This window comes from Anabrus simplex, chromosome 2 (genome assembly GCF_040414725.1).
Source record: "Anabrus simplex isolate iqAnaSimp1 chromosome 2, ASM4041472v1, whole genome shotgun sequence".
Classification (NCBI taxonomy): domain Eukaryota; kingdom Metazoa; phylum Arthropoda; class Insecta; order Orthoptera; family Tettigoniidae; genus Anabrus; species Anabrus simplex.
The window spans coordinates 617282010-617294303 of NC_090266.1; the positions used below are offsets into that span (position 1 = coordinate 617282010).

General features: G+C 36.6%; 1 protein-coding gene across 5 annotated transcripts in view; it reads right to left on the reverse strand.

Annotated features, from left to right (window-relative positions):
• Positions 1 to 12294, reverse strand: part of LOC136864269 (dnaJ homolog subfamily C member 5) — a 406165-nt gene that overhangs the window by 73384 nt on the left and 320487 nt on the right. For 3 of the 5 annotated variants that reach the window (XM_067141037.2, XM_067141040.2, XM_067141036.2), the window contains one exon: positions 6368 to 6480. In XM_067141037.2, coding sequence (XP_066997138.1) covers positions 6413 to 6480 — 68 coding nt within the window. In that variant the 3' untranslated portion in view covers positions 6368 to 6412. The remainder of the gene's footprint in view (positions 1 to 6367; positions 6481 to 12294) is intronic. The other 2 variants (XM_067141039.2, XM_067141038.2) reach the window with 1 other exon arrangement.

The window sequence follows — 12294 nt, forward strand, 5'->3', positions numbered from 1 at the left end:
TTATTGTGGAAGTGTATTTCCAGTATAGGGTTTTGGTGAATCAGCCTTAGATAAATGTCTTATATTAAGTGATTGCCACCAATAGCACCTCAGCGTCTTTGAGCTGCTAATAAGGTACATCAGGATGGATCTGATTAATCGTGTACTTAATTTTTGATGTAGGCGAGGATTATGTTCATTAGATTTTTTTTGTTTTCTTTTTTTTTTTTTTTTTTTTTAATATTTGATTTACCATGATTTAGGCGTAGTTACATTGAAGGTACGCAGATGTCAGATTATTTATACAAATTTCATTGTAGGTGTAGCTTAGATTTATTAGTATTTTGACTTTTTCTTTTGTTTTGGGCACTATGTGGACAGTGCTGTGTATATCTTGTAAATATAAATTTCAAGTGTTAGGTTAGTAGGACCACCTGGTATTCACAGTCAATGAAATACAATAAATTCTTTACGCTTTCACGAAGGCACCGCAAAATCATAATGTACTACTATAAATTTAGGGAAATAAACGTTAAATTCTGCACATGAACCGACCTTTGATTGACTGTATTGAAATTAATGTCGCAAGTTTATCTAACAAGGTGGAATCTGCCGTCATTAACAATGAAATGTATCACAATTGGTTTGTTTAGGTTAAGTGTAACAAGCAGCAACTGGAACTATGTTAAAAGGAGAGTTCATTTGGCTCATGTAAATACTGAGGCATTTAGCCTACTATTTGTGTTATGTTTTTGTCCAGAGCTATCACAGTAATTAAATTTAAGTTATATTATGGGAGAATATGTAATTTCTAACATTTAATTTTATTCCAATGTAAACACAGCTTTTCTGACTTTCTTTCAGCCACTGGAGTGTGTAATATATCCAACTGAAAGAGTGTTCATGGTTCTATTTTTTTTTTTAAAGCTTATTTTGTTAACAGTTTTGGTAACTGTTAAGGTTAGTAATTCAAGTGTAGATAGATACACAAACATGTGAGTCGTCTCAGACTATTTTAATTAATTAATTAATTAATTATTCAATTTCATTTTATTTACAATCTTCATTTTTTTTTAAATCTGAGACTGAAGTTTACGAGTGTTTAGTCTAGCTTGGAAGACCACAGGTTTTTGTGTAAGCGTCTATCGATGCATATTTTGTTTATTCATGGTGTTTATTATTTTACCTATATTCAACTTAATTGTGGCATATTTGTTGGAAGAATATTCAGTTTTTATTTTATTTTAGCTATTTACTTTTTAATCCAGTTTGTTTTACTTCATTTTCATTTTAATCCTGCCTTTTTTGCAATTTTTGTTAATAAATTTTACTTTCATCTCAATTTGATTCAGTCTTGGGTAACTTTATTTGTATGTAGTTAGACCTGTTGTTATTACATTTCCTCACCCTATTATTTTTGGCCCTTTCGACTACGAGGAAAATCTAGGGACGTTCCACACCCGAGAAGAGAGTCTATGTGAGCGGTGAGTATTTTTATTTTTCAGCAGCAGCCGGAGCAACAGTATCAAAAGGACCACCGCCACACATGCCTTAATAAGGGCACAGTATGAATGAATCTAGAAACATTTAACTATATTTTGAAAAAGATAGAGCATTGTCTACTGAAGAAATGGTGACTTTCTTCCAGAGCTAGGATAAAACAAAGAACACTTTTCTTGAACACTACATCTTAATGCCAGCCTTCTGATCAAACTGAATGTATCCCAGCAAATGGGAACCAGTGAACCAGTGAGCAGAAATATCCTAAACATTCCTGCTAGCAGGTGTACACTGAAAAACTGCTTGGGAAAACCAGCTCTAGGGTTCAATGTGAACTGGATAACTTAATAAATACACACTGTCTGCACTGGTAGCCGGCAAGCAAGTAACCAGCTCTCGCTATTTTGTTAAGAAGGAAGTCATACAGTACTTTCCAGTGTCGACTCAGTTAAATGTAACTTGAAAGCTCTTCTGTCTAATGAACACACAGGTTAAATATAAATATTATATGACAATCTACCTTGTTTGATAATGTTTCTTTTCACATGTATGTTGTAGTATAATATTTATATTTAATCTGTGTGTTCGATAGACTGAAGTGGTTTAAGTTACATTTACATCTCCCACTATGCGCGTACCCATACACGCTATTCTCTCTTTACTCCCATCTCTATTCAATTTCTTCATCCATGTTTCATTCCTCTCTATTTTAATTTTTTTAAACTTTATGAAATGCCATATTTACGCAATTAACCCCCGGCGCCGAATAATGCCTGTACCCTAATTTTACGAGGGATTATTTTGAAAAAAATTAAATTAACTAAAATACCTTCCATTGAAATAGTAACGTAGGCATAAACGAACATTTTATATATCCCCCCCCGCGATATCCACGTGGTCTTTGCGCAAATACGAACTTGTAAATTTACGGATATAGCTGCTTTGCCTGAACATATCTGAGATAATAAAAATACATAATCACTGCTACAAAATATATTTACCACAAAAATTAGCAAGTAGGCCTAGGTATTTCATTAACCTGAACTTGCAATAGGCTCGATTCCCAGTAGAATGGTAGATTCGTTGTCTCTTGCCACTAGCATCCTCTTCTAAACTACTTACAAATTCATCACACACCACGTCTGAAACACTTTTCACACACGCTCTCTTATTACTCTGATATTGATACAACTGGTGGTGGATAATTTTTTCGTGAAATGTAAACACTTGAAAAAGACACACCGGCGAACACTTAGTTTTGCAATACAGTAAAACCTCATTAATTCGAACCCTTTGGGGCGCAAAAATCTGACTTTGAATTACGTGATTACGAATTAACTGCCAACTCGTGCTTCAGAAATTCCAACCCTTCCCGCATCACAAAATATTCAAGACCTGTTATTGCATTCAACTAACATTTATTCACAGTTTAAAACTTTCAAATGCCATGGAAAAAAATCGAAAATGTATCTAACAAGGTGCATTTACAGTATTCAAATTATGCACTTGGATAACTCAGTGGCAAACATAACCTCACGCAACGAAAGAAAAAAGAAACACGACTCAGAGACGAGGACAATTTATGCTGACTTCTCTGTGCAAGTAATTTATATTTTGGGTTACTGTTATGTTTGCATTTTTAGATGTCTTGTAATTGCACGGAAAGTACCCGACGCTCTTAAAACATTGTGGCTTATCAAGCTTTCCTATGACGAGGGGAGGAAGTCTTTCGCTTCCATCTGCATTGCAGTACAGTACAGTACATTACAGTCACCACATCTCCTTTAAAAACGTCCGTTTTGGATAGGCATAAGAAAACAATGCAGTTTCACTGGCATTGACGTATTGTTCGGTGCGTACAAATTGATTATAATTATGAGGCACGCATTTTCGCCAACTGTCGGCATCGTCAGTGTTCGCGGATTCTGCTTCTCTGCACACTACCTGTTAATAATAATAATGTTATTTGCTTTACGTCACACTAACTACTTTTACGGTCTTCGGAGATGCCGAGGTGCCGGAATTTAGTCCTGCAGGAGTTCTTTTACGTGGCAGTAAATCTACCGACACGAGGCTGTCGTATTTAAGCACCTTCAAATACCACCGGACTGAGCCAGGATCGAATCTGCCAAATTGGGGTTAGAAGGCCAGCGCCTTAACCGTCTGAGCCACTCGGTCCGGCACACTACCTGTTACATGATATAGTGGCGTTCCTTAAAACGCTGAATACAAAATAATCACGATTCCACTCAAACTTAGCAACTATGAAAAACACTGTCGACACATCCAAGTGAAAGAAAGTACAGAAAGCTACCCCTGCACGTTCCGGAAAACTCATTCTATCATAACACGGAGGAATTTTGAATTTAAATTGCTCTGTAAAATACTATTTTTAAAATGTAAATGCAGTTTTAAATTAAAAGTCTGAATTGTTTTCCATTTGAATATGACATATGGGGGCAGTTTTCTTCCATCTGCGGTTACACAAAGCATAACTATACATCCAACATCGAAAACTTGCCGATCTTGATGCAAATAAAACCCGCACCCCAATTCGTGCCTCAAATTTTTTAAAAAAATATGTGGGGATTATTCGCGTAAATACGGTATTCATCTTTCATTAGCCTGATGACCTGAATCAGACTTGTGTGCAAATACGACAACGCAAATTTACTTCTCTGTATACAACGGCACAGCATACCATCCGGTGGTGAAAAATGGTACCATTTTATCTACAGAGCAATAGTAAAATTGAATTAAAACCTTTTGACATTATTTGAACAATCATGGTTTACTTCTGAGGAAGTAAAAAAACAGTTTTATTCAATTTGTCTCTATCCACACAGCATAAACCCAAAAGACTATCATGTCAGTTACTCAACTGTTTAAATAAAATAAAATAAAATAAAATAAAATAAAATAAAATAAAATAAAATAAAATAAAATAAAATAAAATAAAATAAAATAAAATAAAAATAAAATAAAATTGTATTTATTTCTGCTGCTATAAAATTTGCCAATTGATTCGTCCTTTGCCAGTCTTGAAATTAAAAAGTTAAACGTGAAATATGGTGCTGTAGGGCTATCAATAAATGAACACTGCATAGCATCTTCCTGTCCACGTATCATCACTTTGAAAGTAGAAAATTTGCTCACATTCAACATAAATTTTAAGTATAAAGAGGCAACATGGGCGATCTGTAAATTTCAGCCTACGGCAGCACGCTGAGCGAGGTCCAACTCTTTCCTAGTGGCCTAGCTGAAGGGACTTTATGGGAGTGTTAAAAAGGCTCCAAGGGTGCACTAATGTCAGGAGTTGACTATGAAAGCCAGACAGACACTTAAGACCTATGAATATGGTCCTTGAAGTCTAAAGCTAACTGAGAGAAAATTGGTGACATTCACTAGTCATGGACTTTGTTTCAATCTTTACAGTTTGACAGTCAATTTCTTCAACCAAATATTACTTATGAATAGGGCAACGTGTGTGACTGCCGTCCAGTGACTGCAATTGGTGGTGGCGGCTGTAGTTTTCAAGCGGTAAAGCAACATGATTATCAGCAGCAGCACAGTCATGAGCAACAACCATAACTTGCATAAAAACATCGTGCACTCACTTCCATGCCTCATTAATGCCAATTCAAATGCAGCCTTTTCTCTTGAAACTGTATGTTTTATTGTAAAAATGACTTTTAAATTCTTTTATCTACAATGAGTTTAGATTATGTAATGTAATGATGAAGGAAGTCATCAAGAAAGTCACTCTGAAAAACACATTTCTAGTAATCCAACAACTGACAGACTTTTTTTGCTAGTTGCTTTACGTCGCACCGGCACATAGGTCTTATGGCGACAATGGGATAGGAATGGAAGGGAAGCGGCCCTGGCCATAATTAAGGTACAGCCCCAGCATTTACCTGGTGTGAAAATGGGAAACCACGGAAAACCATATTCAGGGCTGCCGCTAGTGGGGATTGATCCCACTATCTCCCCGATGCAAGCTCACAGCTGCGCGCCCCTAACCGCACGGCCAACTCGCCCGGTAACTGACAGACTGTGCACTGGAGATTTTATCTTCTTCTTCTTTTTTTTTACATACACTGAAGGCAGACAAGAGAAGAGGATTCTAAGGAATAAACAGGATTCAAACTCATAAAATTTGAATGAAGGAAGTGCACCATTAGACAACCAAACGGCAGCCAGGTCCGCCAGGATGAAGTTTAGAGAGCGAAAGAAGAAGCTGAAAAACTGAATCTATTTAAAAACATTATTAGACTTAATGTATATGACTGATTAAAGTAGATTTTTGTCTCCGTTTAGGTGTAAACTTTATTTTTATTTTTGATATATAGTAATCTGAATCAATTTCGTCGTCCCCCCGAGAACTTTCACATTTTAAATTTCTTTGTAGTAATCTCTATCCATGGCTACAGGGTCAATTTGAAGACTGTTTTCCATGGTTTCCCCATTTTCACACCAGGCTGTACCTTAATAAAGGCCAATCCTAGCCCTTTCCTATCCCATTGTCTCCATTGGACCTATCTGTGTCGGTGCGACATAAAGCAGATTGTAAAAAAAAAATTAACTCCAGTTCATAGTTTAATTGAACTTTGTTTACTTATAATTCACAAGATTGTCATCAAGCTATGCATTCCAATTTAAAACACCAAAACTGTACACTCCTAGCTTTCTTTATATGCTAGGTACACTTAACACAGCATATGCAGTAGCTTTATAGACTTCTTTTTCTCTTGAAAAATTCCAAACAACATTACAGCAAAGAAATACCCCACAACAGCACTTATTACACAGTTTTGTTGCAGGAGGAGGACAACTGCTACCTCAGCGTATTGCCGTACTCAGAAGAAAGGAAGAGTGGACTGCTTACCTTTAAATGAAGAACTGTATTCACCTTCCCAGAGGTCATTGAATCCTACCACTTGCTCACTGGTTGTGGAATAGTTTGGGCTACATGCGTTGGTGATCCCTTCTCTGACATTCCTATGGATAAAATAAGGCTTTTATCCCTTTCATATAAGCATTGCATTAAATATTAACATCAACCAACATACTGTAAAATGTATTAAATCTAACATGGGACACAACAGAATTAACACGTTCAGTACCTGCTTCTGAGCGGGACACTTGAATGCCTGGACCAGCCATTTTCATGCCCGGCCCTCTTAACGTGCATTACTTAATAAAATTTACCATTACTCCTGAACTATAAATGTTAGAAACATGATACTTTGTGCTAAACTCTAGTAAATATTTAGGGTGTGATATCTGGTGTCACAGGTTCCAAAATACGTCAAATTTTATACAGCCTATCTGTACTTTCGGCATAATGATTACTGTCACTGTAGTGAAGAAAGGAATGAATATGAAGGAAGCGTGTTCAGAACAATGTTTTAGAAAATATCGGGGTATAAAAAACAGGGTCTTCAGTCCAGTACATTTTATATAAGAATTTTGGAACAATCGGTTTCCACGATTGCATGAAGGAATTCTTCGTGAAAGGCCGGGGCGCCGCGCCTATCGCTTGACTCGTGCATAGATTGGTCTGCTCACACACATACTGAAAAAAATTCGTCATTCATGAAAATACTCACCTAACTCAAAATATCCTGCTCATTTTCTGTTTGAATGTTTATACTTGAGTTCTCTCTAAACGATGGAACAGGTGGACAATAACTAGGATGATATGTATCAGGCACTTCACTTTCCTTTATAGGCCAATTGGATTCGGGAATCGGAATTTCCTCGTCACTCCCGCTTTCACTATCTGAGTCTATTTCAGGAATAAGTTCATCACCAGAATAACCATTGTGAACAATATCTAATAATTAATCTTCCGTAATAAACTTTGTTTTATAAGCCATTATACTACACTCGGTAAGAACGACACGCACTGCATTGAAATCTCAAGTAACGTCTTGACGCACGAGGAAGTGCTGAGATATTCCCGCTAAAACAGCTAAGATAAATATTAGCCCACTCAACGCCAGGTTTATCTCAAAAAGGTCAACCAACTTCCTGCTACAACCAGTAACGCTGACTAAGGTGTAAGAATGCATAGATGACGAATATAAACAGCATTGCTTCGCACGGAACATCAAACGTCTTACGCCGTCCACGGCCCACAGCATAGGAGCAAGCTTAAACGTCTTACGCCATCCACGGTCCGCGATGAGTTAAATGATGAGAAGTATTCATGTACTAGGGACATGTATAATACCAGAATAAACATTAGCAAAAAGTATGCACCACATTATCTGTTACAAAAGGAATACATTGGAATATCACTTAAGGGTCGTATTCATGAACGAGACTGACTCTGATTTACGTAAGTTCACTTAGTTAAGTTTCGTGGGAGTCTGTTTCATAGACGCAACTTTTACAAAGTAGACTCTGACGTAAGTAGACTTTGGTAAGTTACGATGTGAAGAATTAGATATGAAGTTGGCAATGAAAACAATGGAAGAGCAGTGCAGCGCCCTGCGTCACTCAAGGTTGTTTTCTTAATAAAGCAGTAGAAGAAGAAGAAAGTCAGCTGTTTTCTGCGTTATAGATTGCATTGGACTCTAAAATCAATACAGTTAAATTTCTATTTCTCGACGATGGATGGAAAGAAAAAACTGCCAGCCTTCAACAACTACGAAAGGGAAGTGTTATTAGAACTAGTGAAAGAGAAGAAAGATATAGTCGAAAACAAAAAGACAGACAGTGTTAATATGAGGGAAAAATTAAAAGCGTGGGAGGATATTAGTGTAAAATTTTGTAGTGTAGCTAACACAAATAGGGAAGTGGCGAGCAGTTAAAAAAGTGTTGGAACAATATTAAATTTAGATCTAGGCAACGCAAAATGGAGCAAAGAAAGGAAAGTATTGCAACTGGTGGAGGCCCTAGTGCAAAATGTGACAAGGATGACAGTTTTCTGGCAATGGTGGAAAGTGTAGTACCTCACCTTAATCTGAGGATTCTGAGTGAGTTTGACAGTGATGGATTCATGGGTGAAGAGGAGACGGAAGAAGAGGTGTTGTATGAAGAAGTCACTGAAGTACTGGAAACATCCGGAGCTGAGAGTGGGCCTACATTACTGGCAGAATCAGCCGAAAAGGAAGCCACAGAAAGAAGAAAGAGTACAGGTATGTCCAAATGTGTGAATAGACCACGAACTGAGGCAATGTCATATCTGCAAGCCAGGAGGGAACTTGATATAGAGCAGATGAAAGAGCTTCAAAAACTCAAGATTCAGCAGGAGAAGGAGTTCCATGCAGCGAGAATGAAATACCAAGAGGAGGTGCATAAGTTGACTATTATGCAGATGAATGAACTCCATCAATTAAAAAAAAACTAAATACAACTAATAATGTATATATATATATTAACATAACCTGAAATGACTGACATTAATGAACACACTATTATTATTATTTAAATGGGCACAATTATTATAAAATAGAATTTAGGGCATTAATAAAGCAATTTTATGAAGCAAATGATATTACATAATTGTGGTAATGCATTTATGAAAGGGTAATGTTATTTTAGATAGTTATTTTAGATGCCACAGAACACGTTTAGTTAAAATATCATTCTATGATGCGTCTTCTGGCTACAGCTCCCAGCATTTGGGGTGTAGGTCGGTCATGATGTTCACCACCGTCATTCCCTTCATCAGGTTCTTCCAGGAGACCACGATCTGCAGCAATATTATGAAGTACAACGGTAGCCACAATGACCGGAGGTATGTTGTTTAATTTCAATGTAAATTTTCTTGATAAGCACTGAAATTTTTTCTTCCAGCTTCCGAATGTTCTCTCTACTACGTTTCTAACAAGAATGTGAGAGGCATTGTATGCTTCTTCAGCTGGTGTTTGAGGATTAATAAGGGGCGTCATAAAGAATGGCCTGCAAGCATAACCGCTATTTCCAACGAGTAATCCACGTCACTGTCCCATTTCAAATTGTAAACAAATCCTGCTGTTGTTGAAAATTCTATTATGTGTAGAACCCGGCCAACCCGTCACGAAATCAATAAACTTCATCTCGTGGTTGACTATGCCGTGACAATTGAAACTAAAAATTCCTTTCCTATTACGGAAAACCTCAGCATGGTTGTCACCTGGACTTATTGGTACATGGGTGCAATCAATAGCTCCAACCACTCCAGGGAATCGGGATCTTTCATACACACGACGCGCATTATTTAGACATTCAGCTTCATTTGGGAACGAAACAAACTGTGGTCTCTTTCGGGTAATCAGGATCGATATTCTTCTGATTATTCTACACACTGAGGGCTGGCTTACTCCTCGTAAATCAGCGGAGTCAATTTGGAAGTTACCTGAAAACCAAGGAAGTGTGAAAGGCTATTGTAATTACCATTAGAATGCATTAATCTGTACTGATCATCCCTTAACCTAACTAGATAACACAATGAGTATAAAGTGCAAAAACTTTGCACTACAGTAACAACAATTTTACTCTTACCTGTAGCATAATATCCTAACAAAATTAGCAACTGTATTATTGGAGGTATGGGTGATCCTCGATTATTATATTTCTGTAATTCGTCTTCAAACATCGTTAGTACATCTAATACTGTACGTTTGTCGAATCTATATTGTTTTCTGAACTCATTTTCTGTATAAAATTCAACTGGGTTCTGTGCATCTCTCATAATACGCCGAGGATTAGGCACAACATACTGAATAATTTCCTGGATCTCTTCAACTTCGCCTACAAAATTAACTACATCAGCAATATCTGCCATTTTATTATTTTTCTGATCTCAGAGTCTACTTACGTACGGAACATCGGCGACTTGGAAGTAAGTCGCCATTTAAATTTACTTACCTCCAAGTAGCAATTATGAAATGGAAATGGTGACTTACCGCCTTCTAAGTCTAAGTCAAAGTCTCGTTCATGAATACGACCCTAAATAACTCCCATTTCAAATAATTATGGCTAAATTCATTTTTGAACAAAGACAAGTAAAAAATAAAGTTTTTAAGATAAAATTCTAAAAGAATTTAATTGTATAAAGTCCACCTGTTCAATACACGTTTGCCATTTGATAAATGGTTTGTCTAAAAAGCTACATAGGACATGTTTCAACCTAGCCTAAAGGTCGTTATCAGCTAAAATAACACAAAGATGAAAGACATATACAAAAAACAGTGATACATAAAAAACTTGAGATAAAAAACAATCAACAACTGTAATGAAAATCTGTTTAAAATGTACATAGCTTCAATCTTGTACAAAATTAGTTGTAACAGATGTGGGTCCAACTGTATTTAATACAACTATTGGTTAGCTGGAGGCAATACTTAAAATTGTGAAAGACTGTTAAAGGTACTTCTGGAAACTGAGTGAAGTTTTAAAAATTTGTTACATTTCTTCATGGAGAATACAAGTATAGCCAGGATCTAAAAGGGAATACAAAAAGCTGAGTGTGAGAACGAAAATATGAAGTATAAGTCAAAGATAATATGAAGAGTTGCAAAATATTACTCACTTCCTCTTTCCTCCAGCCCTGTGCTTGTATAGATCAGGTTGGGTCAGTGTTGACCTCCACACTAACTGGTGACCGTTCTGATGTGTTGAGTGGGGAAAACAGTGGGTGAGGGGAGGGAGAGCGAGCGGAAGGATGGGAGAACAGACCAGTAAGGTGTGTTGCGAGAGACTTAATTTAGCTTTGCTTCAGACCTTTCTCGATTATTGTGTCAACCAGGCTGTTCATTTTTTCTTGGATTTCGTTAAGACTATGGATGGGATTGGATTTTTGATCGAGGTTTATATAAATCTTTTCTAAAATGTTTAATAAAGTTCCCTTTTTGGTTATATGTAGGATATGTAGATTTTTATCTACGGTGGAAAATGAGTGATTGTGATCTTTCATGTGATCACTCATAGCGGAAAATCTTCTGTATTTAGCTGCATTAAAATGTTCTTTGTAGAGGATTTGAAAGTTCCTCCCAGTCTGTCTGATATTACTGGCATCGCACTGCTCACACGTCAACTTGTATACCCCTGATTGCAAATGTTTGTTGAATATGTTAAGTGTGTTTGTGTTATAGAAAAATTTAGAAGTAGTGTTACTTCCAAAGGCGACATTGAGGTTCTGTTTTGATGATGACCTCTAGGCTAGGTCGAAACATGTCCTATGTAGCTTTTTAGACAAACCATTTATCAAGTGGCAAACGTGTTCTGAACAGGTGGACTTTATTACAATTAGATTCTTTTAGAATTTTATCTTAGATATTTAAAGTCAATACGGAACTGGAATGACGTTCATTACTTGTAAAACATAAAGTAACAAATATTCACAACATCTACAAAAAGGCACAAGGATCTTGAGATGATATTTCTGAATGCATAGATATCCCATCCTATCCAATGGCTAATCTAAGTACAGCAGCAGCAGTAATTCAAGTATTTTAGAAAAATGCATATGAAAAGAATCAATATCACAGGAAGTTATTTCTCAGAAAGATGAACCCCTACTATAATTTTAATCCAATTTCTTCATGTTTCTCTATGGTGACAGCTGAGTGACAACAGTCATGTATTCAGCAGTGCATACATCTCAGAAATTGGCCGAAACTGCTTGGTGCAAAAGATAATGGAAATATTGATTAAAAAAAACTCTGTATTAGCTCTCCATTTCTCAGGCAATTGTTTTTTCTTGTCCAGGGTAATGTAGAATGTCAAATCTACAAATGAACTAACATTCTATGGGTAAAAAATGAGTTTCCAGTACAACTTTTTCTTTGTTTTAGTCCGGCTCCTTGGACAGTGTAGTGG